At 45.6% G+C, this 22,912-nt stretch overlaps 1 protein-coding gene across 1 annotated transcript in view; it reads left to right on the forward strand.

Annotated features, from left to right (window-relative positions):
- The window catches only part of chid1 (chitinase domain containing 1), a 234,762-nt gene extending 230,907 nt beyond the window's left edge, over positions 1–3,855 (forward strand). Inside the window, exon 12 of the mRNA XM_072518783.1 lies at positions 3,547–3,855. Coding sequence (XP_072374884.1) covers positions 3,547–3,645 — 99 coding nt within the window. The 3' untranslated portion in view covers positions 3,646–3,855. The remainder of the gene's footprint in view (positions 1–3,546) is intronic.
- The last annotated feature ends 19,057 nt before the right edge of the window (positions 3,856–22,912 follow it).

Here is a 22,912-nt window from a genome sequence, read left to right on the forward strand (position 1 = left end):
GGAGATTCCCGATGACCTGTCAGTCAAAAACGTTGCCGTGCATTGTCATCTGGGGCTTGAAGTTTTAGGGCATGTACTTCTGGGCCAAGTTGAATGAGCCCTAGCGTGATGCTATCTCAAAGTCCTCACAATCATATTACTTTCTGATTCATAATGTGGAAATCAAAATATTATTGAGCATAATGGTAGTTACATCCTTGGTAGTGATTGTCTGTCCACCATAAGCCACAAGGTCATGCTGCTGGCTGGGATCCACTATCGCATCTGGGGCTATCTCCCATAGTTTTTTGCTAGATAGCACATTACACTTTGTCCCAGTGTTGATCTTAACCCTAAGCTTGGCGTTACTAGAGAGTACATGTCGGGTAGTGAAGAACTCTCCCTTTTCTGTGTTGGATTCCACGCTTTCGCAGTATCATGTTAATGTTGGTGTTAATGTTGTTTCTGCAGATTCCATTCCCACTCTGCTTGGGTTGAATTGTAATTCATTGATCTTACTGATCTTACTTGGATGTCGATCAGCAGACGTGCTGCTGTTAACAGAAAATGGCTGTAGTTGCTTGGACCTGCAACATTGGGCAAAGTGGTTCCACTTGCCACATTGATTGCACTTTTCCCAAATGCAAAACATAGTGCTCTGTTTGGGGGTGCTGGCCACTGCAGTTGATGCAGGGCGCCTTCTGCACTGCACAAACTTCATCGTGCTGCCCAAACTGCCCTGTTTCCCACCTATATTCTCAGCTTGACATCTCAGACTGTTGGTTGAGCAAGCACATTTTCACTGTAGACTCTAATGTTAAAACATTTTGTCGCAGTAGTTGTTTTCGGCCCACATTACTGTTAATTCCACAAACCAACTGATCCCTAACAAACTCACCTATAAAATTTCCAAATGCTCATTTTCTCTAAAATATTCAAATTGGCAACATAAGATTGACTAGATGAGTGTGTTTATTGGTTGGTGGAATGAATAATATGGTGATCAAGAATGAGGTTCTTAACCAGAAAGCATATGGCTTCGAATTTGTTCAAGATTATCTCAGGGTTTTCTTTCTTGTTGTTGGATTGGAAGGTAAATGATTGAAATTTTGCTACCGCTTTGGGACTGCTAAATTCAGCAATGTACCTTTTTTGGCTTGTCGTAAAGTGCTGAACTGCAGAATCTGAGCCACTCCTGTTGATGCTGCTCCCAGTTGTCTGCCACGTTCTTATAGAAGATTAATGGGTCAATAGTTCGAAGTACATGCGTCATGCTACCAGCCCTGATACCATGTGGTATTCTGTGATTCACTGTAACACTAACTGCAACAAGGACTGTCGTAACAGTAAGTTTATTCAACTAACTCTGCAGCTGTAAAAAACACATGTTCTGCCCTAGTTTCCGGGGAAATCTGGCGCTCCCGCCACGTGATGCTAGATGTGACCATGTAGTCATGTGACTCTCTACATTCCCTTCAGTTACACAGCTTTAAATTATGAATTAACCGTGACTGTAAGTGGAAACAACTTCATATGTTTTTTAATATGCCCCTTTTTTCAATCCACTGCTCGCTCTTGATTTTAAATGTATATTTCCCAATAGGTTCCAAGGGAGTATTCAGTCCCTTTGGACTGACGGCTTTTGTAGGTTTGCATCTCACTGCACTATGTTCTATAGTATTGAGTGCCAATCAGAAGTCATTTCATTGAGACCCCACAGGTTAATGGTCAGTGTGTGAGAGACCAAATGGTGGAGTACCAAAGATCCAAAGATTTGACAGAAATCTTTGGATCCTCGCTGTCTTCAGGGGATGTCCCGGAGGACTGGAGAATAGCCAATGTTGTTCCTCTGTTTAAGAAGGGTGGCAGGGATAATCCCGGGAACTACAGGCCGGTGAGCCTTACTTCAGTGGTAGGGAAATTACTGGAGAGAATTCTTCGAGACAGGATCTACTCCCATTTGGAAGCAAATGGACGTATTAGTGAGAGGCAGCACGGTTTTGTGAAGGGGAGGTCGTGTCTCACTAACTTGATAGAGTTTTTCGAGGAGGTCACTAAGATGATTGATGCAGGTAGGGCAGTAGATGTTGTCTATATGGACTTCAGTAAGGCCTTTGACAAGGTCCCTCATGGTAGACTAGTACAAAAGGTGAAGTCACACGGGATCAGGGGTGAACTGGCAAGGTGGATACAGAACTGGCTAGGCCATAGAAGGCAGAGGGTAGCAATGGAGGGATGCTTTTCTAATTGGAGGGCTGTGACCAGTGGTGTTCCACAGGGATCAGTGCTGGGACCTTTGCTCTTTGTAGTATATATAAATGATTTGGAGGAAAATGTAACTGGTCTGATTAGTAAGTTTGCAGACGACACAAAGGTTGGTGGAATTGCGGATAGCGATGAGGACTGTCTGAGGATACAGCAGGATTTAGATTGTCTGGAGACTTGGGCGGAGAGATGGCAGATGGAGTTTAACCTGGACAAATGTGAGGTAATGCATTTTGGAAGGGCTAATGCAGGTAGGGAATATACAGTGAATGGTAGAACCCTCAAGAGTATTGAAAGTCAAAGAGATCTAGGAGTACAGGTCCACAGATCACTGAAAGGGGCTACACAGGTGGAGAAGGTAGTCAAGAAGGCATACGGCATGCTTGCCTTCATTGGCCGGGGCATTGAGTATAAGAATTGGCAAGTCATGTTGCAGCTGTATAGAACCTTAGTTAGGCCACACTTGGAGTATAGTGTTCAATTCTGGTCGCCACACTACCAGAAGGATGTGGAGGCTTTAGAGAGGGTGCAGAAGAGATTTACCAGAATGTTGCCTGGTATGGAGGGCATAAGCTATGAGGAGCGATTGAATAAACTCGGTTTGTTCTCACTGGAACGAAGGAGGTTGAGGGGCGACCTGATAGAGGTATACAAAATTATGAGGGGCATAGACAGAGTGGATAGTCAGAGGCTTTTCCCCAGGGTAGAGGGGTCAATTACTAGGGGGCATAGGTTTAAGGTGAGAGGGGCAAAGTTTAGAGTAGATGTACGAGGCAAGTTTTTTACGCAGAGGGTAGTGGGTGCCTGGAACTCACTACCGGAGGAGGTAGTGGAGGCAGGGACGATAGGGACATTTAAGGGGCATCTTGACAAATATATGAATAGGATGGGAATAGAAGGATACGGACCCAGGAAGTGTAGAAGATTGTAGTTTAGTCGGGCAGTATGGTCGGCACGGGCTTGGAGGGCCGAAGGGCCTGTTCCTGTGCTGTACATTTCTTTGTTCTTTGTTGTCTTTGTTCTTTGTACGTGGGCAGTATCCTACAACGTTACAGCTGGTGGAATAAGGAACTCTTCCCAACACACCACAGTTTGTCCTGAATGAACAGCTCATAGCCAAGGCACAGGGAAGGCCAGTGGACCAGTGTTTCTGATTGAAATGTAATTCTAATGAATCCACATTGACTGGGTTTCCAAAGAAAAGGTGGTACATTGTAACCAGAGGCACGGAGGGTGAAAAGCATAGAGCACAAAGCAGTGTGTACATCAGATTTACTCATCCTTCGTACTCTTCTTTTGCAGTCTATCCAGACACGATTGGAGCTGGCTAGAGAGTTGGGCACCGGGATATCGATCTGGGAACTGGGACAGGGACTGGACTATTTCTACGACTTGTTATGAGAAGGTCGCTGACCAGCATGAGGACACACTCGTCACAGCTCTGAGACACCAGCTCACCAAAACCAATCACAGTGTCACTTTACACAGTTCCAGTGTCCAGCTGAACTTTAGGAAGAATTTGAACTTTAAATAACGATGAAACTTTAATCTGGAAGCAGAAGTCCAGTTCCTAAAGCCCTTCTATAAATAAAAGTTTCTATGAAAACCTCAGTACGCTTCCGGTGTATTCTGTCTCCACAAATCTTCTGCCATGACATTCTCAATCTGTGTAAACAATGTGTGAGTTCCACTTCTGTCTGCTTCTCGTGCTGGAGATGAGGTGTAATTCTAACTCAAACGAAGAATTTCTCCAATCCAGCAAACCCAGAACCCCCAGGTAAAGGCCTGAACTTGATGCCAATTGCAGCCTAGGCAAGTAACTGAAGCACAATCTGAGAGCTTGCAATATGGAGAGGGAATCTGATTGGATTTGTTTATTGTCACGTGTACCGAGGCACAGTGAAAAGTATTATCTGCAAGTAGCTCAAACAGATCATTTAGTACCGGGGCAGCACGGTAGCCTTGTGGATAGCACAATTGCTTCACAGCTCCAGGGTCCCAGGTTCGATTCCAGCTTGGGTCACTGTCTGTTCGGAGTCTGCACATCCTCCCCGTGTGTGCGTGGGTTTCCTCCGGGTGCTCCAGTTTCCTCCCACAGTCCAAAGATGTGCAGGTTAGGTGGATTGGCCATGATAAATTGCCCATAGTGTTCAAAATTGCCCTTAGTGTTGGGTGGGGTTACTGGGTTATGGGGATAGGGTGGAGGTGTGTACCTTGGGTAGGGTGCTCTTTCCAAGAGGCGGTGCAGACTCGATGGGCCGAATGGCCTCCTTCTGCACTGTAAATTCTATGATTCTATGAGTACATGAAAATAAAATATTATAAAAACAAAATACACGCAAACACGGGGAGAAGGTGCAGACTCCGCACAGACAGTGACCCAAGCCGGGAATCGAACTTGGGACCCTGGAGCTGTGAAGCAACTGTGCTAACCACTGTTGTTATGGGCCAGGGTTTAGAGAACCCCAAAGTGTATCATGGAGTTCACCTGACCCACAACCTTTCATAGATTGTGGTTATGGGGAGCACACGGGCCTACTTTACAGGTGAGATGCACCAGAGAACTAAAAGTATGTTTAAACAAAAACAATGTTTATTCTATGAATCCCATTAACATTTTTAAACACACAGTAAACAACCATCAACTAAAATACTCCCCCCAAAGAATACAGTAGTCTATAAGTAACCCTTAATCTTTCCTTACAACATCCATAAGACAAAAGACCCTTTTTAACACCGAGATCAGGTTTGAATTCACTACTGAAAGCAGTTATCACTTTGAAATCCTCAAATGATCTGGAGACGGTCTTTAGATTGCAGAGAGAGATCCTTATACAGCTGCTTGCTTTGCATGCAGCTATCAAAACGAAACTAAAACACACTGTAGCTCCCTGTTCAAAAACGAAACTGAAAGACAGACAGCCCAACTCCACCCACTCTGACATCACTGCAGCTATCTGACATGTTATGGGACCTTTAAACACTATCACATCAGGTTAAAGGCTTCACTATGATAAGTTTAAATCACCCAAATGATCCAGAGATAGTCTTTCATGGCAGATATCCAGTTCACTGCAAAACACAGACACACACCCAGCTCTTTTCAAAACTGAAACTAATAACCTGCAAAACTAAACTGCAAAATGGCTGACCTGACCTCAGCCCCACCCACTCTCTGACATCACTGTTTTCTTAAAGGTACATTGCTTAAACATCCATGTCTTAAAGGTACCCTCACATGACACCTCCCCCCAAGAAAAAAAAAACCCATCAACTTCAAGATGGTTTCATTTTTCACTTTTGCACCATCCACTAAGAAATGTACACAGTAAATATACCTTTCGTTTTTTAAAAAACAACACATGCAAACAGGTATAATATCGTCCATTTTTCTTTGTTGTTCTTCCTCCAACCAAAATCTTTCTCGATTGACAGTCTCTTTGAACAAAGTCTCTGCATGATCCATCCATTCCTCTACTCCTCGGCAATTCTCTTTAGAATCTGATACTCTAGTTCAATCTGACCACAGAGCCCCTTGCAATTCTCCAATACAGGAGCATTGGTGATCACAGCTTTCAGGCCGTCAAATGCCTGCTGAAAGTCTGCTGTCCATTGACATTTTTTAGGTTTCTTTAGCAAGTCCATCAGTGGAGCAATCACGCCACAAAGCTTTTGCACAGCTGTTCGATCAAATTCATTCATGTTAAGAGATCACATTGCCTCCCTTCGTCTTGAGGATAACAGAAACTTCGCAAGGAAAGTGATTCGGGCTTCTCCAAATTCACTTTCGGCTAGGTTCATCACCAAACCCGCCACCTGAAGTCGATCGAAGAGCTCCATACGATGTTTTAAATGTTCTTTCCATGTCTGGAAGTTGGAAATAAAAGCAGATTGTCCCACTTTCTCGATGCAATCCTTCAATGGTGGAACAGGATAAGAATCCGTTCTTCTAACTGCATTCACCTTTCTATAGTCCACACACAACCGTTGGGTACTGTCTGGTTTAGGTACCATCACTATGGGTGAGCTCCATTGGCTGCAACCCACTTCAATTATGCCATTTGTAAGCATACTCTCAATCTCTCTGTTAACCTGTGCCAATTTTAAAGCATTAAGTCTATATGGATGTTGTTTGATAGGAACAGCATTGCCCACATCTACATCATGTGTAGCCATTTTAGTACTTCCCAATTCATCTCTACAAACTTGCCCATGTGATATCAATAACTCTTTCAGGTCAGTTTGTTTTTGCTCTGGAAGGTAACTTAACAATTCAGCCCCATTTTTAAGAACAGCCTCATTTTCCAATTTAATTTGAGGTATGTCAAATTCACAGTCATCTGGATTAGGTTCGTCACTTTGAGTTAGAATCATTAAAACCTTTTTCTCGCCTTCCCTTTCAAAGTACCTTTTAAGCGTATTCACATGACACACTCGGTGAGTCTTTCTATCTGGTGTTTTTACCACATAATGCACCTCACTTAATTTCCTTTCAATCTGATACGGTCCACAAAACCTAGCTTTTAAAGGCTCCCGTACCACTGGTAACAACACTAAAACTTTATCCCCACTGGCAAAACTACGAACTTTGGATTTCTTGTCCGCTACCCGTTTCATCACATTTTGTGCAACTTTCAAATGTTGTCTAGCCAATTCACCTGCTTTATTTAATCATTCCCTAAAATTTGACACATAATCCAATAGTGTAATTTCCAATTTCTCACCCACCAATTTTTCCTTAATCAATTTAAGCGATCCTCTTACCTCATGACCAAAAATTAGTTCAAAAGGACTAAATTTGGGAGACTCATTAGGTGCATCCCTAATTGCAAACAATACAAATGGGATTCCTTTATCCCAATCCTCTGGATAATCTTGACAATACGCCCTCAACATTGTCTTTAATGTCTGATGCCACCTTTCTAACGTTCCCTGTGATTCTGGATGGTACGCAGTTGATTTAAATTGTTTTATTCCTAAGCTGTCCATAACTTCTTTGAATAACTTTGAAGTAAAATTCGTTCCTTTATCCGATTGAATTTCTGTGGGTATTCCATATCTAGTAAAGAATTTAAGTAACACCTCCACAATCCTTTTAGCTGTAATATTACGTACTGGAATGGCCTCTGGAAACCTAGTAGACACATCCATTATAGTCAAAGGATATTGATACCCACTTTTTGGTTTAGGAAGCGGTCCTACACAATCGATCAGGACCCTTGTAAAAGGTTCCTCAAATGCTGGAATGGGTATTAAGGGTGCTGGCTTTATCACTGCAAGAGGTTTCCCTGTCACTTGACATGTGTGACATGATTGACAAAATTTAACTACATCTTTATGTAGTCCAGGCCAATAAAAATGTTTCTGGATTTTAGCTTAAGTTTTCCTTATACCCAAATGACCTCCCACTGGTACCTCATGTGCAACTCGCAACACCTCCTTTCTATACCCTACCGGCAATACTACTTGATGAACTTCTGCCCACTTTTCATCCGCCTGCATATGTACAGGTCTCTATTTTCTCATCAAGCCATCATTTTTACTGTAATAACGCTCTGGTATACTCTCAGATTCCTCTTCCGTATATGCTTTCTGATTCATCCGTTTTATTTCTACATCTTTCTGTTGTAACTCCGCCAATTTTCCTGAACTAAAAATATCCGCCTCATCCTCCACCTGTTCTTGTTCTTTTTCAACCATCTGATCAAAAATCGTTTCTGATAATTGCACTTCAACTTCATCTTCACTCTTTGATTTCTCCTCTTGTCTTAACCTGTGACTTTGCAACCTTGTTACTAGACAATCCAGAACAATCCCAGGATATTCGTCCTTCAACACTTCAGTTGACTGATTTTCCACTGGCTTATCAACCACAGTAGGCATCACTCCCACCTGCGATCCAGCTATATCATTACCCAAGATAAACTGTATTCCTGGACAAGATAGTTGATCTATTACTCCTACTACCACTTCACCACTCTTCACTGGACTTTCTAACCCCACCTTATATAATGGAACGCTACTCCTCTCACCCTGAATTCCACATATCACCATCTTTTCTGGCAACATTCTTCCCAAACTACATAATTCCTCATCTCTTACCATTAAAGATTGACTAGCCCCTGTATCTCATAAAATTGTGACTTCTTTACCTGCTCCTCCTGATACACACGAGTAAACTTTACCCACACAAATAAATTCTTTAAATACACCTGGCACCTTCTTAACAATTACTTCTTGAACAGGCTATACAATCATTTGCACCTCCTTCGCTTCCCTTGGGCTTTCCTTTACCACTTTAACACACCCCACTGTCTTATCCTGTATTACCACATCAGCCTTCCCAGTGCTTTTCTTCAACCACCAACACTGTGACTTTACATGGCCTAGTTTATTTCAGTGAAAACATTTGAAACTTTTCATCTCTTTTCCACCCTCCTGGATTTCTTTTTTAATCTGAGGTACACTCTTTTTATTGTCACCCATCAGATCACCTTTACCACTTGAGTATTTCTCATATCCCCAGTTTCTATCCCTCACTGACTGAAACTGATGTCGGAAACCAATCTTTGATTTATGAACTAATTCATAATCATCTGCCATTTCTGCTGCTAATCTCGCAGTTTTAACCCTCTGTTCTTCCCCATGAATTCTCACTACATCAAGAATTGTATTTTTAAATTCCTCCAAAAGTATAATTTCTCTGAGAGCTTCATACGTTTGGTCTATTTCCAAAGCCCTTATCCACCTATCAAAAGTACTCTGAGCCTTTCAAACTCCATGTATGTTTGACCAAAAATTTCCTTAAATTTCTAAACCTTTGTCTGTAAGCTTCAGGCACTAGCTCATATGCACTTCAGGTGGATTTCTTCACCTCTTCATACGTTCCAGATACCTCCTCCGGTAGTGATGCAAACACTTCACTAGCTCTACCTACCAGCTTTGTTTGAATCAGTAATACCCACATGTCCTGTGGAGATTCCTTTTTGTTTAACTACCTTCTCAAATGAAATGAAAAAGGCTTCCACTTCCTTCTCGTCAAACCTTGGCAATGCTTGGACATATTTAAATAGATTCCCACCAAGCCTTCGACTATGACGCTCTTTCTCACTATCCTCATCACTATCCAACTGTACGTTTCCCTTTACGTCTGCCAATTTTAACTGATTGTCATATTTCATGGCCATTTTCTGAAGTTCAAACTCCCTCTCTTTATCTTTTTCCCTGATCTATATCTCCCTTTCTTTTTCTTCTGCTAGGGCTATTCTTTCTTTTCTCCTTTCTTCTCTCTCCTTTTCTTTTTCCTCTCTCTCTCTCTCTTTCTCTTTCTTTTTTCTCCCTCTGTCTCTTTCTCTTTCTTTTTCCTCTCTCTCACTCTCGTATTCCAGCCGCTTTAATTCTTTCTCATGTTCCATTTGTTTAATTTGCAACTGAATTTTTTGCCATTTCCAATGAGTCAAACTCTTATCTCAGGCAACTTTGAATGCTTAACCACCGCCATAATTACCTCACCTTTTCGCATTTTGTCAGGTAATGTTAACTACAATGTTCTTGCCAAATCTAATAGTCTACTTTTAGTTTCTGTCCGTAAAGTACTATGTGTAATATTCTCCACCCCCAAAAACTTCAGAGCCTCTGAAAGAGCCATTGTTCACAACACTCTCCCCACTTAAACTAAAATACCACACCGGAAAAGCAACAATCCTTCACTGTCGTTAAGGTCACAAAAGCCAATCCAATAGATAGACTTTTATCCCCCTCGAGCCCCCAATTGTTATGGGCGAGGTGTTTTCAGAACCCCAAAATGTCTCATGGAGTTCAACCAACCTCTCCCTTTAATGGATTTGTTGCTTTTCCGAGCACACGGCTTTTTCCCTAGGTGTGGGATTACAATTATGGACACGTGGGTTTTTAAACACAAAACACTGTTTATTCCATGAACTCAACTTAACATCTACAATAAACATTGGATCTCTTAACACCCCTTACTTCAAAGATAACGCAGAAAATATTGCCACAGTAAATAACTCCTTAAACTGTTCCTTCAAACTTCCAAGAGACTTAACACCTTTAAACAGTATCACATCAGGTTAAAGGCTTCACTATTATATGTTTAAATGATCCAGAGATGGTCTTTCATGGCAGATATCCAGTTCACTGTAAAACACAGACACACACCCAGCTCTTTTCAAAACTGAAACTAAAAACCTGCAAAACTAAACTGCAAAATGGCTGACCTGACCTCAGCCCCACCCACTGTCTGACATCACTGTTTTCTTAAAGGTACATTGCTTAAACATCCATGTCTTAAAGGTACCCTCACATGACAGACAAAACCCATTTCTTAAAGGTACACCCACTACAGCTATTCGATAAACACCCATTTCTTAAAGGTACTCATGCATGACACTGTGCTACCGTGCTGCCCTGTGTTGCAGCTTGTGTGTGCAGTCAGGTTAATGTGTTGCTGCTTGTGTGTACAGTCAGATCAGCGTGTTGCTGCTTCAGTGTGCAGTCAGGTTAATGTGTTGTTGCTTATGTGTACAGCCAAATCAGTGTGTTGCTGCTTGAGTGTGCAGTCAGGTTAATGTGTTGCTGCTTGTGTGTACCGTCAGATCAGCGTGTTGCTGCTTGAGTGTGCAGTCAGGTTAATGTGTTGTTGCTTATGTGTACAGTCAGATCAGCGTGTTGCTGCTTCAGTGTGCAGTCAGGTTAATGTGTTGTTGCTTACGTGTACAGTCAGATCAGTGTGTTGCTGCTGGAATGACAATGGCAGAATCACTGGTGTGTCCTTTGACTGAGGTAAGTGCACACCCACTTCTATTAGCAGGTTAAATTCAAACCCCATGTTGAGGACCTGCACTGACTTTATTCTATGTCTAACATGTTAATGCCATGTTTAGTGAGTGCCACCTTGTCAGAAGCGAGTCTGGTCCTTGGGTTGAGCTAGGAAAACACATTTGTTACTTTTTATGCTGACTGCTGTAGATTGTGTCTTAGAACAAGCTGTTAAGGTCACTGGAACTGGAACATGCTGCTTGACCCTTATGGTGACGTCATGTCACGGTGCCACGTCAGCTTTTAGCTGACATCCTCATGAAAATTGCTTTAGTATGCTGTACTACACTATATGGATTCAAAATTTCTTAGAATAAATGCTAATTGCCCCAATAGATTGTTGTTAACAAATCCTAATCATTGGTCTTCCCACAACAGCCTGTTATAGTTTTCTCACATCACAAAAATCATTCTCAAGATGTGGGTGTCACTTGGTTTAATGCCCAACCCTAGTTGCTCTGATTGATTGCCAACTGAGGGCCGATAGAACCAATTATATTGGTATGGGTCTGGAGTAATTTGTTGGTCCAAATTAATTAATGTGTTGGTTTCAAATGACGAATTGACAGTTCCATGGTTGTACAAGTAGGTATATACACTATGGTGGCACAATAATTAACACTGCTGCCTTACAGCGCCAGAGACCCGAGTTCAATTCCAATTTTGGTGGCTGTCTGTGAGTTTGCACTTGCTCCCTCTGTCTGCCTGAATTTCCTGCAGGTGCCCTGGTTTCTTCCCACAAGCCAAAAAGGTGCAGGTTAGGTGGATTAGCCATGATAAATTGCTCCTTAGTGTCCAAAAATGTGTAGGTTAGGTGAGGGGGTTATTGGGATAAGGTGGGAGTGGGCTTGGGTGAAACGCTCTTTCAGAGGATCTGTGCAGACTTGATGGGCCGAATGGCCTCCTTCTGCACTGTAGGGATTCTATGATACTTGTAGTGATCTGTCTCAGGACTGCTCCTCTACTCATTTCTCCATGTCTCATGGCCTGACACTTTCCAGTTTCTTGTAGCAGCCTCTCATTTTCAAGTTGTCTAACATCATCATTTCCTTTCTTCCTCTTGGTCCATATCCCTCTAATCTCCCTTCAGTCACCTCCTCCAATGTTCTCATGCCTTTGAACAAAGTCAGTCCTACATAGTTGCCTTTTGATAATGTTCACAAACAAACTTTCCTCCTGCACAATCCTGAGAACCTCTTCTTGTTGTTGGGTGCTCGCCAGCTGAGCTGTTCCATCCTTCTCCACAATCACATTTCACTATTTCTGAATCTTTGGGTGTCCACTTTTCCCGTGGTCCACGTTTCAGCCCTGTGCAATGAGACTCTCCAAATTCCAGTCTTGAACATTCTTCGGATCCCTACTCATTCTCACACTGAACCTTCTCTCTTTGGGGAATACATTCTTTACTGTTGCTATTCTAGTTTTAATTTCTTTCTGGAAGTAACCATCTTCTGACCAGATGCTTCCCAGGTCCTTACATTGTGATACCTATTCCAGTGTTGCCCATTTAGCTTTCCCGTAATTATTTCTTCCAGTGCTGTCTTCAGAACACTCATCTTTTTGATAATTTTCATTCTGCAAGCTTCCACCACTAACTTAAGTTTATCCATTGGTATCCGTCACTCTTGTCATTCTAGCTACTCGGGTCTGCTCATCTGCAAGTCTCACTACCTTCTCTACTTTGATACCTTCCTGTATTTCATCCAGTGCTTCTTTTATCATGGCATCCATATTGACATTACAGACCGCCTTGTCTCGCCTTACATTCAATTACACCGCGTTCGGTTTGACAGTTATTGTTCTGATTGTGACAGTCTGTCCTATGTACAGAGCAACGGCCATTCTTTTATTGACCACCTCCAGCCCTTTCAGCAGTTTTTGCCAGTTCACCCAGCCAAATGCCTTTTCATATTTCAAGAAGCAGGTGTTCACTTGCTGATATTCTCTGCTTCTTTCACTTAACCGTTTTCATCACTGCTACAGCCTCTCTCGTTCCACACCCTCTCCTAAAACCCAGATGATCGCAGGCAATGTTGCTTGCTTTGACTCCCAATTTATTTAATAGGATCTTTAACATTACCTTGGATAAGGTTTTTGAGGACTTTTATGAGAGATTGTACAGGTCAGAGCCACCCGCGGAGATCATGAGATGCAGGAATTTCTAGATGCGTTGGAGTACCCAAGATTAGGGGAGGGGGACAGGGCTACATTAGAAGGAGCGATAGTGGAGCAGGAGATAAAGGATGTGATTGGGAGGATGCAGTCGGGGAAGATGGCAGGACCGGATGGGTTTCCGGTGGAATATTATAAAAAATTCAACCATAAGCTGGCACCCCTGATGGTGGGGATGTTTGAAGAGGCGATAGAAAAGGGGGTGTTGCCACAAACCTTGGGGCAGGCATCGATCTCCCTGTTGCTAAAAAAAGATAAGGTTCCGACGGGGTGTGTGTCGTATAGGCCCATATCACTTCTGAATGTGGACCCAAAAATATTGGCGAAGGTACTGGCGGGTATCACCCGAAGGTGATAGGTGAAGATCAGACGTGGTCCGTGAGAGAAAGGCAGCTCTTTTCAAACATTAGAAGGGTGTCTCGGCCGGGAGTGGGGGCAGGGGTGGGGGGGCTGCTATTCTATAGGGCAGGGACTCAATTTAGGTACCTGAGGGTGCAGGTTGCCCGGAAGTTGGGGGGGGCTCTGCAGGTACAACATTTCTAGTTTGGTGGGGAGAGTGAAAGCTGATCTGGCAAGGTGGGATGGTCTCCCTCTGTCACTGGTGGGTCGGGTACAGGCGGTTAAAATGAACATATTGCCACGATTTCTGTTTATTTTTCAATGCCTGCCGATTTTCCTGCTCAAGGCTTTTTTCAGAGAGATTGAGGGAAGGATTACGCTGTTCATATGGGGAGGGAAGGTGGCCAGAGTTAGAAAGGTGCTACTACAGAGGGGAAGGCAGGCAGGGGGTTTGGGTCTTCCGAACCTGATGTACTACTACTGGGCAGCGAATGTGGAGAAGGTGCGGAGTTGGGTAAGAGGGGTTGATTCCCAGTGGGTCAGAATGGAGGAGCGTTTGTGCAGGGGGTCAGGATTGAAAACACTAGCAACAGTTCCATTCCCGATAGACACGGGGAAGTACTCCGAGAGTCCGGTAATAATAGCTTCATTGAAAATTTGGAGGCAGTTCCGCCAACACTTCGGGTTGGGGGCAGGGTCACGGGATATGCCGATTCAGGGGAACCACAGATTTGAGCCAGGGAGGTGGGATGGAAATCTTCGGAAATGTGAGGAGAAGGGGATTAAGACACTAAAAGGTTTGTTTCTTAGGGGTCAGTTTGCAGGACTGAAGGAGCTGGAAAGGAAGTATGGGCTGGAGCAGGGGAAATGTTTAGATATATGCATGTTCGAGAGTTTGCTAGAAAGGAGATACAGTACTTCCCGGAGGAGCCGGCCTCCACATTGCTGGAGGAGGTGCTGACGACAGGGGGACTGGAGAAGGGGGTTGTGTCAGCGGTCTACGGAGCTATTTTGGAGGAGGAGAAGGCACTGCAGGAAGGGATCAAAGCAAAGTGGGAGGAAGAGTTGGGAGAGGATTTGGAGGAGGGGTTCTGCGGAGGGTGAACGCCTCCACCTCGTGCGCGAGGTTGGGGCTGATATAGCTGAAGGTGGTATACAGAGAGCACCTCACGAGGGTGAGGATGAGCCAATTCTTCGAAGGAGTAGATGTGTGTGAACGTTGCGGGGGGGTGGCGGCGCTAACCACGTTCATATGTTTTGGTCCTGTCCCAAGCTAGAGGATTACTGGAAGGAGGTTTTTAGGATTATTTCTAAAGTGGTGCACGTGAAACTGGACCCGGGCCCCCGGGAGGCCATATTCGGGGTGTCGGGTTCGAAACGGGTGCAGAGGCATATGTTGTAGCCTTCGTCTCGTTGATTGCCCAAAGGCGGATCCTGATGGGTTGGAGGGCGGCCTCTCCACCCTGTGCCCTGGTGTGGCGGGGGGATCTGTTGGAATTCTTGACTCTTGAGAAGGTTAAGTTTGAACTGAGGGGAAGGACAGAGGGGTTCTACAATTCATGGGCATTATTCATTATGCACTTTCAAGAACTGGATAACATCGAACATTAGTTGGGGGGGTTGGGTGGGAGGGCTGGGAGGAGGGGGGCTATGGGGGAATCCTGATTCCTTTTTGTCATTTGTTTATGTAAACATGCGGGCTGATGTTTGGAGTTTGGTGGGAAGATGGGATCGTTGTTATTGATATGGGGATTGACATATTTGTTACTAATTATTGTTTATTGTTGGTGGGTGTAAATTGGGGAGAAAATGCGAAAAAGGAGAATAAAGAAATATTTTTTTTAATTGGCTTGGGTGGATGGAGAGCTGGAACCTGGACTGGGGGAATAAATAGTTTTAAATTATTTTCCCTGGGGGAGTAATAATTTTACTAAAAAAAAAAATTACCTTGGATGCCTCTAATTAATGTTATGGTATAATTCTCTTCACATTTTGTGCTATTTGCCATCTCCAATGAGACCATTCTGCTCAACGTCTTCTGGACAATTCTTCCCTCGCGTCTATCTCCCTTACATCAGCTAATCAATTCTCTTGTCACCCTCTCCCCAGGTCCTTTTCTTCATTTCTGCAGGAATTCTATCAGATCCTTCAGCTTTTCCTAGATTCAGTTCTTTGTTTGGTAGCTCTAACTATTTCACAATCCAATGGGGCAGCACGGTGACACAGTGGTTAGCACTGCTGCCTCTCGGTGCTTGGGACCCCCGGTTCAATCCTGGCCCCAGGTCACTGTCCGTGTGGAGTTTACACATTCTCCCCGTTGAGCCGGGTTTGATCCCAGCCCCGGGTCACTGTGTGGAGTTTGCACATTCTACCCGTGTCTGCGTGGGTCTCACCCCCACAATCTAAAAAGATGTACAGGGTAGGTGTATTTGCCATGCTAAATTGCCCCTTAATTGAAAAAAGATAATTGGGCACTCACGTTTATAAAAATATATATTTCCCAATCCAAAGGAAATGTCTCTCTGGCACGTGCTCTGTTTGTTTAAATCTCTGATCTACTCTTTCCATCTACTCTTTCCATCCTCCGGTCATGATCTATAAATCCATTCCGCTTTGTACTTGATTATTTCACCTCCATTCAGTCAATTTCTTTATTTTTTGAGTGGCAGTTCTTTTTCGTTTTTCTTCCAATTCTCTGTATTGTTCTCCCCAACATCTCTCTCTTGTCTGCTCCGTCTTTCTGAGCTCATTGTTTTGTTTCCTGTCCATCTTTTTACCTTCAATGGTGTTTTTGTTCCTCCACTCTCCTTTTGTGCATTTTCTTCAAGATTTCTTCTATTTTTGCTTCAAATGTATGGATATTTTCATTCACACTTTCTAAGATGGTGCTTTTCAATCTGTCCCACTGACCTTTATCATTGCTATCGCTAACGTATTGTCTGCTGCTTCATGAAACCTGACTCCCCTCAGCTCACATCTCCTCTTCCCACCTCCGCCTCCAAGTTGCTGTTGTCACTCGAGGCTCCAGCTCTTCCGCCATAGCACTGAAAATTCACTGCTTCTGCCGCCATCAATGGCTCCTAAGCGTGAGCCAAGGGACCGGCACCTAGGCCTGGCATGACTTGCAGAAGGGGCCCCGCTGTGGTTTTCAGTCACCCTGTTACCCATCAGTAAGAGTACATTTTGTGTAAGTCATAAAATTCGTGTTGGAGCAACTCTCCGACATGACCCTGATGTAGGGGTCAAGTGGCAGGGATAGAAAGGCTGGCTGTTCCAAGATGGCCAGCAGACCTTTTCATCAGACCTGATTATAAAGGTTGTTTTGCTGGGCAGCACGGTGGTGCAGTGGTTAGCATTGTTGCCTCACGGCGCCGAGATCCCAGGTTCGATCCTGGCTCTGGGTCACTGTCCGTGTGGAGTTTGCACATTCTCCCTGTGTTTGCGTGGGTTTCGCCCCCACAACCCAAAAATGTGCAGGATGAATTGGGTACTCTAAATTCATTTTTTTTAAAATGCAGGTTGTTTTGCAGTGTCATTGACAATTTACTGAGAGTGGAGTGACTCCCTCCCTCATCACCTGGGGAGGCTGTCACTTAAATAGGGACAGTGTTCCCCAAGAGCCTGGCACGGGCAGACAACCATGGCTCATGGAGAAGGTAGAATACGCCATTCCCACAACCCCAACAATTCCCCTGGAATGGTTTTCCCTCTGACATTGGGCCCATGATTTATTTTTAAAAGACTTTCAAGTAGTTGCCGAGCTACAAGGTCTGCAGGTTTCAGAGCTGTTGTCCCGTTAACTCGGCACCAGGAGCCTGCCTGCCACTCTTAATTTGGATGGTGGACTCACACCCTTCATTAACACTGCCAAGACGCCGTGCAGCTGGCAGATGAGCGATCTGTATCAGCTTTTGACTCCAATGTCAGTCCTGGTGGTCCTCATATAATTATCCCATTGAGCAAGAAAGGGGGTGGGGGGGTGAATGTGGACAAGCACAACAATGAGAATGGCGAGATGGAGAGTCGGGCTGAGGCAGACTGAAGAGAAATGCGAGATCGATATGTGTATTGACTTTGACAGGAGGATGGCTGACGGATAGAGAAAGCTCCTCAATATTAAGCCTGGGGACATTCTGAAGAGAACATCACTTATGATACCCAACTGTGTAAATGATCCAAACGCCATACCCCTTGGAGATCATCGAAATCTAGATTCTGGATGTGACAGGCTTTCCAGTAGGTATATCGCTGGCTTATTGTCTCTTCCATAAGCAGCAACTAAAGAGGCAAACTGGGGAGCAGGGCTGGTTAGGCAGGAAGCTCCACTTGTGTGCACGCACGTGTGCATGTCTGTGTTTACTTGTCTATGTGTGTGTGTGTCTGTGTGCGCATATCTACATGTGTGCCAGTATGTCTATGTCTGTATACTGCCTTGTCAGCTCAGCAATTTATAATCTTTATTAGTGTCACAGTAGGCTTATATTAACACTGCAATGAAGTTACTGTGAAAAGCCCCTAGTCGCCACATTCCGGCGCCTTCTCAGGTACACTGAGGGAGAATTCAAAATGTCCAATTCTCCGAACAAACACGTCTTTGGGACTTGTGGGAGGAAACCGGAGCACCCGGAGGAAACCCACACAGACACGGGGAGAACGTGCAGACTCCCAGACTCCGCACCGACAGTGACCCAAGCCGGGAATCGAACCTAGGTCGCTGGAGCTGTGAGGCAGTAGTGCTAACCACTGTGCTACCGTGCTGCCCTTTTTAAAAATAATCTTTATCCTGCACTTTAACCAATCACATTTTGACCTGTGACCCTGTGTGACCTCTGCAGCTGAGCATGTGGACTCCTGAAAGACAGTTTGAGAGATTTGGGGGTTGAAGTTAGTCGGTGAATATGTTGCAGATTTGGAGCTGTTAAACACGGTGCCTGTTGTTTCAACCCAATGATCTTAATGGAACTGAATCTTAGTTACTGCATGAAGGGACTGGCCAATCTGCTGCTGTGCTCCGCACCAGATAAGGATGATATTTTTCGTGTTGGTGGTTTTATAAGATTGTAGTGTGACCTTCATCCTTTCCTGAGCAGTTGGAACAGTCAGTGACAAGGACCAGAGGGTATTCACACCAATCTCAGCATATCGAAAGAACTTCAATTTAAGACTGAATTGACCGGTCAGGCCTGTAGGGAAGTTTTAATTTAAATACAGCTGGATTCTGAGCTGCAGGAGTTGAAAGCAAACAGCCTTCTCTCACTGGTGATTTGTCTTATCATCAATGTTTAGGATTATTCATAATTAGGAAGGTACACGGGCAAATGATTAAACACCCAACACTCACATCTATTTCCTTCAACTGTGTTAGGGAAAAAAAATCACAGCAGGATTTGAAGGTGCAGTAAATTGAAAGCAGCCAGAAGCAGCAGGATCTCGGCCCTCCATCACCAACACAGCCAGCAACACATCGCCAACTCAGCCAGCAACACATCGCCAACTCAGCCAGCAACACATCACCAACTCAGCCAGCAACACATCGCCAACTCAGCCAGCAACACATCGCCAACTCAGCCAGCAACAGATCACCAACTCAGCCAGCAACACATCGCCAACTCAGCCAGCAACACATCGCCAACTCAGCCAGCAACACAACGCCAACTCAGCCAGCAACACATCACCAACTCAGCCAGCAACACATCGCCAACTCAGCCAGCAACACAACGCCAACTCAGCCAGCAACACATCACCAACTCAGCCAGCAACACATCGCCAACTCAGCCAGCAACACAACGCCAACTCAGCCAGCAACACATCGCCGACTCAGCCAGCAACACATCGCCAACTCAGCCAGCAACACAACGCCAACTCAGCCAGCAACACAACGCCAACTCAGCCAGCAACACATCGCCAACTCAGCCAGCAACACAACGCCAACTCAGCCAGCAACACAACGCCAACTCAGCCAGCAACACAACGCCAACTCAGCCAGCAACAGATCACCAACTCAGCCAGCAACACAACGCCAACTCAGCCAGCAACAGATCACCAACTCAGCCAGCAGGATCTGAGGCCCAGGTGTGAGCGCAGTGTGCTGTCTTTCTGTGTCATTTCTGTTTGACTGGGATCACTCACTCAACTACTTCAAGTTGAAGGAATTAATTACAATACGTAGCTGCTTTAAGATGCTGGACTTTTTTTCTCCTTCCCTCTCAGGCTTATTTACTCTTAATACTTTCTAAATGTCACTTATCCAAATCGTTGGCAATTGGGTTGAGTTCAGTACAAGAAGCAGATAAATGGTATTGAATTGGATCATGTTGTCCAATTAACCTGACTGTCCTTATTAATGGAGCACAAATAAATGTCACTTTCCATTATTCCACAGCACCATGATCCCATACAGCTCAGTCTGTTCCTTACCTGCAATTACCAAGATAGAAATCTCTATCAATTACTTTGATTTGCTTTGGGTTGTTATGGTCCTAATCGCCTTGTACGGCTGCTGCAACTGTCTGCAAGGAACATCATTTGAGCCATACCTGCTGCAGTCTGACATTGACATTCTGCTGCGATTTCTAGATGGACCAAGTCCTCTGGTTGACTTCGAATGGGAGGGGCAGCCTGGGGCCAACAACCAGTTACTGTTTATCTCTCTTTAAAGATAGAGATGAAGAGGAATTTCTTCTCTCAGAGAGTCAATAATCTTTTAAATTCTCTGCCACAGAGAGCATCGCCAACTCAGCGAGCAACACATCGCCAACTCAGCCAGCAACACATCGCCAACTCAGCCAGCAACACATCGCCAACTCAGCCAGCAACACATCGTCAACTCAGCCAGCAACACGTCACCAACTCAGCCAGCAACACATCGTCAACTCAGCCAGCAACGCATCACCAACTCAGACAGCAACGCATCACCAACACAGCCAGCACCACATCGCCAACTCAGCCAGCAACACATTCCCAACTCAGCCAGCAACATATCACTAACTCGGCCAGCAACGCATCGCCAACTCAGCCAGCAACGCATCGCCAACTCAGCCAGCAACGCATCAGCAACTCCGCCAGCAACACTTCGCCAACTCAGCCAGAATCACATCGCCAACTCAATGAGCAATGCATCGTCAACTCAGGCAGCAACACATCACCAATACAGCAAGCAACACACAGCCAACTCAGCCAGCGCCAACTCAGCCAGCAACGCATCGCCAACTCAGCCAGCGCCAACTCAGCCAGCAACGCATCGCCAACTCAGCCAGCAATGCATCGCCAACTCAGCCACCAATGCATCGCCAACACAGACAGCAACGCATCGCCAACTCAGCCAGCAACACATCACCGACTCAGCCTGCAACACATTCCCAACTCAGCCTGCAACACATCACCAACTCAGCCAGCAACACATTCCCAACTCAGCCAGCAACACATCACCTACTCAGCTAGCAACACTTCGCCATCCCAGCCTGCAACGGATCATCAACTCAGCCAAGAACGCATCACCAAGTCAGCCAGCAACGCATCGCCAACTCAGCCAGTGCCAACTCAGCCAGCAACGCATCGCCAACTCAGCCAGCAACACTTCGCCATCTCAGCCAGAATCACATCGCCAACTCAGCCAGCAACGCATCGCCAACTCTGCCAGCAACATTTCGCCAACTCAGCCAGCAACGCATCGCCAATTCTGCCAGCAACATTTCGCCAACTCAGCCAGCAACGCATCGGCAGCTCTGCCAGCAACACTTCGCCAACTCAGCCAGCAACGCATCGCCAACTCAGCCAGCAACACTTCGCCAACTCAGCCAGAACCACATCACCAATACAGCAAGCAACGCATCGCCAACTCAGCCAGCTACGCATCGCCAACTCAGCCAGCGCCAACTCAGCCAGCAACGCATCACCAACTCAGCCAGCAACACATCAACAACTCAGCCAGCTATGCATCACCAACACAGCCAGCACCACATCGCCAACTCAGCCAGCAACACATTCCCAACTCAGCCAGCAACATATCACTAACTCGGCCAGCAACGCATCGCCAACTCAGCCAGCAACGCATCGCCAACTCAGCCAGCAACGCATCAGCAACTCCGCCAGCAACACTTCGCCAACTCAGCCAGAATCACATCGCCAACTCAATGAGCAATGCATCGTCAACTCAGGCAGCAACACATCACCAATACAGCAAGCAACACACAGCTAACTCAGCCAGCGCCAACTCAGCCAGCAACGCATCGCCAACTCAGCCAGCAATGCATCGCCAACACAGCCAGCAACGCATCGCCAACTCAGCCAGCAACACATCAACAACTCAGCCAGCAACACATCACCGACTCAGCCTGCAACACATTCCCAACTCAGCCTGCAACACATCACCAACTCAGCCAGCAACACATTCCCAACTCAGCCAGCAACACATTCCCAACTCAGCCAGCAACACATCACCAACTCAGCCAGCAACACATTCCCAACTCAGCCAGCAACACATCACCTACTCAGCTAGCAACACTTCGCCATCCCAGCCTGCAACTGATCGTCAACTCAGCCAAGAACGCATCACCAAGTCAGCCAGCAACGCATCGCCAACTCAGCCAGTGCCAACTCAGCCAGCAACACTTCGCCATCTCAGCCAGTATCACATCGCCAACTCAGCCAGCAACGCATCGCCAACTCTGCCAGCAACATTTCGCCAACTCAGCCAGCAACGCATCGCCAATTCTGCCAGCAACATTTCGCCAACTCAGCCAGCAACGCATCGCCAGCTCTGCCAGCAACACTTCGCCAACTCAGCCAGCAACGCATCGCCAACTCAGCCAGCAACACTTCGCCAACTCAGCCAGAATCACATCACCAATACAGCAAGCAACGCATTGCCAACTCAGCCAGCTACGCATCGCCAACTCAGCCAGCGCCAACTCAGCCAGCAACGCATCGCCAACTCAGCCAGCTATGCATCGCCAACTCAGCCAGCGCCAACTCAGCCAGCAACGCATCACCAACTCAGCCAGCAACACATCAACAACTCAGCCACTAACGCATCACCAACTCAGCCAGCTACGCATCGCCAACTCAGCCAGCGCCAACTCAGCCAGCAACGCATCGCCAACTCAGCCACCAATGTATCGCCAACTCAGCCAGCAATGCATCGCCAGCTCAGCCAGCAACGCATCACTGACTCAGCCAGCACAAATCTTGCCAGCAACACATCGCCAACACAGCCAGCAACGGATCGTCAACTCAGCCAGCAACACATCGCCAACACAGCCAGCAACGGATCGTCAACTCAGCCACCAACGCACACCAACTCAGCCAGGAACGCATCACC

Source organism: Scyliorhinus torazame, chromosome 10 (genome assembly GCF_047496885.1).
Source record: "Scyliorhinus torazame isolate Kashiwa2021f chromosome 10, sScyTor2.1, whole genome shotgun sequence".
NCBI lineage: Eukaryota > Metazoa > Chordata > Chondrichthyes > Carcharhiniformes > Scyliorhinidae > Scyliorhinus > Scyliorhinus torazame.